The following is a 6,727-nucleotide window of genomic DNA, read 5'->3' as shown; positions in this document are numbered from 1 at the left end:
ACTGCAGGCAGAGCTAAGCTGAGCAGCCACGCTCTCTGCCAGAGGCTCTGGTGTGGCATGCTGGGGCACTGAGTGGCATCAGTTTTCCCGCCAGAAGGAAAACTAAAGATTCTAGGAGACAGAAGAAATGGCTTCCCAGGCTTCCACACATTCTGGAGTAGGAGTCCTGGCATGGGGTGCTGGCACCCCACCCTGGCCCCCACTACCATGGAGAAGGTGACACAGATGCTCGTGGTGAAGGTGACCCACCTGCAAGACCAACATCTGGGCAGTGAGGATCCACGCTGCCTTGCTGGAGCCACCAGTGCCTGGGGCTGTGGGTGCCAGGAGGATCCCTGTCCCAGTTCATTGGGGTACTGCAGCTTCCTTGGGCAGACCTTCCTGCTGCTGCAGGAAGCATCCCGACCACTCTGGAGCAGGGCAAACCCTTGGAGAGGTGCAGCTGCTGGCTTGCACCAGGGTCAGACAGCTCCCAGGTGACTCCTGCAATTCCCACACACCTTCCAGTTGTAGCTCACCAGCCTGTGAAGGTTTTTTCTCCTGTGATGCTTTTTTATGAAAATATTTTCCTTTTATCAGCAGCATTTTGTCCTTTTGTTCCTGCATTTCCAGCTCCCAGGAGAATCCTCTCAGCCAGTCTTCCCTGCTCCCTTGCTGTCGTGGGTATCCCAATCACCATTTCCAAGTGAGGACTTCATAGCCCTCTCAGCTCTGTCTCCTCTGCCTCTCCCACACAGAGAAGGCCAAATCTTGAAGCCCATGGATGGATGTACAAATTACAAACAATCATCCCCTTTTGTGCATGGTTGCATCAGCCTGGACCTACTTGTGAAAGCAGAGTTTCTGGCAGGCAGCAAGCCCTTGACAGACGTAATTTCCCCACCCAGGCATGAGGCCAGCAGGCACCCAGTGATATGCCGGACAGCCTTTCACAAGACCTGAGTGTCCTCCAGCTCTGAAAAGGGCCAAAGCTCTTCTCTGCACTCAGGAATTGGGTCACTGGGCACTTTGTGTCGCTGGGATTTGGATTGTTGCTGCTGGCATAATGTGTGCTCGTGACATGGTGGGCACACAGCAGAGCCTCTGGGACAGGCAGGGCTGCTGGGACACCGCCTTGGCAGCGTGAAGCGATAAGCTGTGCCATTTGTCCTCACTGGCACCAGGAAGGGAAGAGGGCATTGCCATGGCAATGGGATTTGCCGCATTCCTCAGCACACCAGGATCGGTGATGGGGACAAGGAGAAGCTGGTGGCATCATGTGCTGCAGTCACATGAAGCTGCCTTCTCTCATTTTGGGGGAAGAGACTTATCTTGGTTTAAGCTTCAGTGACAATACAACTAATGGAAAAGATGGTGTGCAGAAGCTGGAGTGTGAACTAACCAGGAGGGAGGAGCTGAGACTGCAAAGCCTGAAGTGAGAATCACAGTTTGCACTGCTGGCTGTGACCTGTTTCATCACAATGTAGAGCAGGGCTTTGCAGACAGAGCTCCGTCGGCAGAGCAGAGAGATAGTGAGAGATAGCAGGTGGAGGTGGGGGACAGGAAGGATGGCAGTGTCATGAGAGGCATCAGCCCACTCACCATTTGTGCACGTGGGTGCTGACTCACCTCTCTACAGAGACGTGGGGTTAGAAGGGACTCAGAGCTGGAAAATGCCCCACATGGTATTTGCTCTTTTGACTCTCCCATGCCAGAGTCATCCTCAGGGGCACAAATAATGAGCCAAACAAGACAGTCACTTCCCCAGGTCACGGGACAATGGGTGGGGCCTCGTATCAACCCCCTTTCAGTCTGAAGCCATTCCCCCCCTTGTCCTGTCACTCCAGGCCCTTGTCAAAATCACCAGAGCTCTTCTCACTGACCACATAAGGACCACAGCAGACACATGTGTCAATGGTGAATGGAACTGTGGTTGAGCTGCTGCTCCAGCCACTCCCCGTGCTGGGGTGGGTGGGCAATGTCTGGAGACCTTCCAGACCCAGCACCTGCAGAGCCTGTGAGCAGGGCAGCAGCAGCCAGCACACTTCCCCATAGTTTTGGCATTTGGAGGTGGGAGATAAGGCCTGATGAACGACTGCAAGGGAGGGTCCTGCAAGACCAGGCACTGAAGTAGCCTCTGAACCAAATCTGTGCACAGCAGGTTTGGACCCCGAGTCACAGAAACATCACACCCTGTGCCTTTTCTCCCCTTTCACGTTCCACACTCGATGCCAAGTTCACTCCCACAGGGCTACCCAGCCCCTTCTTGCCCCTGAAAGGACCATTTTGGTGGCTCACCGACAGGGAGGGGGTGCCCTCGTCCTCCACAGTGACCACAAGGCTGTAGAAGCTCTGGCGCTCGCGGTCCGGCGGGGAGGGCCGGGTGGCGATTTCGCCGGTAACACGGTCCATGCGGAACGTCAGGTCCTCATTCCCATGGGTGATGTAGTAGGAGAGGACACTGTTGAGGCCGATGTCCCGGTCGGTGGCACGCACCTGGGCCACCGCCGTGCCACCGCCGACATTCTGCGGGGTGAGCAACAGAGATACGTGACGTAAATCCCACAAGCCTCATCACATATAAAATACCTAATTAATAATGTAATTTTAATATAGAGAGGGCACTGAGGTGCTTGAGGCTCCAAACTCACTGTTCCAACACCCAGCAGCTCAGCAGAAACCTGCACATTAGGTCTTATCTAGTCTGGCACAGCCTGGAAGAGCATCAAACCCAGAGTGTGTGCAAAGGTGAAGGCTGTGTAATGGACCTGGAGCTCGGCTAATTATTTTTGGATAGTCCCATTATGGGGGAAATCAAAACAGAAATTCTGTTCTTCAACTTGCTCTGAACATGTATTAAATAGATAAGAAAACCCTAACAGGGCAATATCCTTAATGCTAAGCTATAAATTATGAGCAGCAGTTCCTCACAGCTAAGTGGCACTGGCTATTACTCATATTTCATTTTTCATCACCAAATTGAGAATCCCCCCCGCCTCAGTCCAGGAATTAAACTGTCAGGAAATAAGTCGTCGTTTTTCATGCCTGATTGTGTTTTATTGCTTTATTATCTAGCCCTTGCTAAGCTGCTTCCTGAAAGCCATTCCTATTCTGCACTGCGCCGTCTCTTTTGTCACTTTGGTGGCATTTCCATGGGTGTGTAGCCACTTCTCCTTCCGGCTGGTCCCTGCAGCCTCACAGGCTTAAGTTGCTTGTAGAGCTTTTTTCTACCCCAAAACTAGGAGTACATCACCAGTGTGGGCTTTCAAGGGGTTGCCAAGCCTTACAACACCCAAGGTGAGGATGGCAAGGGGCCATCAACCATCAAATGACCAAAGATGAGGTTTGCAAGGGGTCACTAATGCTTAAATGACCCAAAGTGATGTTTGCAAGGGACACTCCGTTGTCCCCACCTGGCTTGTGGTCAGACTTCACCCTGGGAGGACAGAAGGAGAGGAGCTGGGTGCTCACCTCGCTTACGCTCACGTTGTAGCCGAAAGGGCTGTCGATGACAGGGGGGTTGTCATTGACATCAAGGATGTTCACTTGCAGAGTGTGCTCCTTCCTCCGGGGAGGAACGCCGCCATCTGACGCTTGGATCTGCAGTTGGGGGGGAAAAAAGCTATTTTGAAGCTCACACATCCACGAAAACAGCCTCGGTGCTCAAACCAGAAGCCCAAGGGGTGAGAGGGCTGGTTTGGTGCTGACCCGTAAGGTGTAGTGATCCAGCAGCTCCCGGTCCAGCGGCCGTGCCACGAACACCTCACCGTATGTGTTGTTGGTGGTACGGATCTCAAAGGCCCGGCCGATATTCCCTGATGTCAGCAAGAAAGTCACCTGGAAACATCACAGGGAAAGAAAAACAGGCAGGCAGAGTGATGCTGAGGAGGAAGGAGAGAAAGGAGACTGTACAAAAATAAATCCAGCATCCCCTCAAGATGTCTCAGCTTTTGAAAAGGCCCAATGTAGTGGGATCCACAGGTGTGCTGTCTTACTGCAGCCACCCCAAAGCTAACAGGGCCAACCCCCGTCGCAGCCACAGCTCCTATGCTGCCAGCAATTTTTGTTATTGGGGTGATAGGACTTCATTAATGCTCATCTGCAGGGTAATGAAAATAACAAATGCCAGAGAGCTTCCTGCTCAGCCTGCCAAGGACTTTGCTGCTGGCCCCCACGGTGGGAGAGGCCACAGCTGGTTTTCAGATTGCCGGGCTCCTTTTGACACTTGTCCCACAGAGCTCTTTGCCCCAGACAGCCCAAGGACAATGTTTTTCTTCTGCTGCTGCACGCCTTGACTGAGGATTGCTGGTACTCACTGCACAACCCCCCACAAAACCACTGGCATTAATGACCAGAGTTTGCTCTCACGGGGGTGCAGAGGAGAAGGGGTTGGGAGGATGCTGGCAGGGGTATTTCAGTGTATATTTCAGGGATATTTCAGGTGTGTCAGTGAAACACTACCATGGGCAGCTCTAAGACTGCTGTGCCAACCTCATGGAAGTTGGAAGGGACCCACAAGGATCGTTGAGTCCATCTCCTGGCCCTGCATAGGAAAACCCCAGGAATCATACCATGTGCCTGAGAGCATCGTCCAAATGTCTCCCTCCCTACCTGCCCGTTCCTGCCTGCATCTGGATCTCGGGCCAGGACCAGGGCCACCCTCTTGCCCACGGCGCTGTCTTCAGCCACGCTGACGGACGAGTCAGAGGTGATGTCGAACTGGGGGCTGTTGTCGTTCTCATCCAGGACTGTGATGGTCACCTGTGGAGGAGGCATGGGGCTCAGGGCATGGACAGGAGCAAGACCCCTGCCCACCTGGCATTGACACCCCAGCACCCTGGCACGCCATCAACACACCACACCCCTCCGAGGTGCCAACAGTGTGTCATGCATCCCCTGTGGGAATGATGCAGCTGTTTGAGCCCAGGAGCTGAAGTTACATCCCTGCCTTCGAAGGAGAAGGAGGAGGAGGAGGGATGCTTTGAGGCTGGAGAAACAGCACAAGGCTGTAGTTCTCAAGCAGTGTATTTTTTTGTGGAACGTCCTCTGGTTTCTATCCTCCAAATAGCCGGGCACAGAGCAGCTCAGGCTGCTGCAGGGTGACCCTTTCCTGCTAAACTTTTCACAAGCAGTGATTTCATCCATGCTCACAGCAACTGGGTGAGGCAGGATTTGCTTTAAAGCTCAATGGGCACAAAGATGGCAGAGCTGAGGGTGTTTAACTCAGACAAGGGAAGCTGGGTGTGGAGGAGGCCTGAGCTCCCTCCTGGAAAAAGACTCACGAGCACGAGATACTCGAAGGGGACCTGGCTACCTTGGCCACAATTAGGCAGAGGAAATGCTCTCATCGAGTTTGTAATCAAAGTGCTGCAAGGCAACGCAGAAATGAGAGAGGAAGAGCCTTTCTGTTCCCAGGGATTTATTTATGGGTGCTCCAAGCTCCCAGGTGCGGCCAGGCTGAATGTGACAACATCCCGGGAGGAAGCTGGGGAGCGAGTTGTGCACCCTGGGGTGATGCAGTTATTGTTGCTGCTGAATTAAAAACAGAGAGCCAGGAGCAGGGAGAGCTCATTCAGCCACTGCAGCAGATCCGGCAGCTGCTGTCCCAAATACCAGATAAGGGAGCCGGGATTCTGCTTGCCAGCAGCAGGGTGGCTCACGGGGCTGTCCCACGTCCTGGAGGGTGGCAGGGAGGCTGGTGCTGGTGGGACAGGGCTTCAGACCTCCACCCCAGTCTCTCCCTGCAGCTCAGTGTGGAACTTGGGATGGGTTCCGGTCCCCAAGGTGACACCAGCACAACGAACATGCTTACCTTCTGTTGGAGGAAAGCAGAGGAAGAAACAGAGAACACAAACAATGAGGAGTTAGTGGGGGATGAGGAAATGTGGGTTAACCCTGCATCCTACCACAGCAGCACCAAGGGTCATGGGTACCCCTGTGCAGCAATTTGGAGGCTCCTCTGTTGGGGCATCCCTTTGTTTTTTTCTAGATAAGGTTGGCATATCTGCCCCTCACCCTGGGAGAGGTTCAGACAAGAGCACAGCGCTGTGTGGAGAGCAGAGCCACTGGCACCCATGGGGTGGCCCTGCACCCGGCACAGAAATGCAAATCACCCCCTGCCCAGCTGCCTGTGAAACTGCTAAATATAACCCTCTTAAACACAAGTCACAGTGAAGTATTTCAAGGCCCCTAAATTTACCTCCCTTGAAACTGTTTATCAGGCTTTCCCCCAAATCAGGGTTTCTGGACCCTGGAAACTGGAGCAGAGAGCTCAGCTAGGACACGCTGTCCCATGCCAGAGGTGGGAGAGGTGGGTGATCTGAGGTTGACAGTGGATGGTGAGGAAGCTGGGATAATCTACTCACCACTGTGGAGTCAATCTTTGGTCCTCCATCATCAGCCACCACTGTCAAGGTGTAGAAATCCCCTTTCTCTCGATCCACCTGGCCTTTGACTGTGATCACACCCTGACAAGGATGAACAAAAGCTGTGCTGGCCACCAAAACCAGAGCTCACAGTGCACAACCAAGCCAGGAGGGACCATGCTGAGGCTACTTACGGTGATCCCATTGATTTTGAAGAGGGAGAGCGCTTGGGGGTTGGTGTTGGGGTCGAACTTGTAGGTGATCTGATTGAGGTTGTCGATGGAACGAGCCTGGACACGGAGAACCTCAGAGCCCAGGGGGATGTTCTCCATGATCACGGCCTCATAGCTGCTGTTGGAGAACTGCACAGCCTCATCCAGCTC

The 6,727-nt window shown here is 53.6% G+C and overlaps 1 protein-coding gene across 5 annotated transcripts in view; it reads right to left on the bottom strand.

Moving 5' to 3' along the window:
* Window positions 1–6,727, bottom strand: part of CDH23 (cadherin-related 23) — a 175,373-nt gene that overhangs the window by 30,788 nt on the left and 137,858 nt on the right. For 3 of the 5 annotated variants that reach the window (XM_017746350.1, XM_017746343.1, XM_017746344.1), the window contains 7 exons: window positions 6,539–6,727; window positions 6,345–6,446; window positions 5,792–5,794; window positions 4,591–4,740; window positions 3,688–3,816; window positions 3,451–3,579; window positions 2,278–2,505 (listed from right to left, as the gene is read on the bottom strand). The exon at window positions 6,539–6,727 is cut by the window's right edge and continues 227 nt beyond it. In XM_017746350.1, coding sequence (XP_017601839.1) covers window positions 2,278–2,505; window positions 3,451–3,579; window positions 3,688–3,816; window positions 4,591–4,740; window positions 5,792–5,794; window positions 6,345–6,446; window positions 6,539–6,727 — 930 coding nt within the window. The remainder of the gene's footprint in view (window positions 1–2,277; window positions 2,506–3,450; window positions 3,580–3,687; window positions 3,817–4,590; window positions 4,741–5,791; window positions 5,795–6,344; window positions 6,447–6,538) is intronic. The other 2 variants (XM_017746346.1, XM_017746345.1) reach the window with 2 other exon arrangements.

The sequence above is a fragment of the Corvus brachyrhynchos genome, unplaced genomic scaffold (assembly GCF_000691975.1).
Source record: "Corvus brachyrhynchos isolate BGI_N302 unplaced genomic scaffold, ASM69197v1 scaffold279, whole genome shotgun sequence".
Classification (NCBI taxonomy): domain Eukaryota; kingdom Metazoa; phylum Chordata; class Aves; order Passeriformes; family Corvidae; genus Corvus; species Corvus brachyrhynchos.
This window is presented reverse-complemented; position numbering and strand designations above follow the sequence as displayed.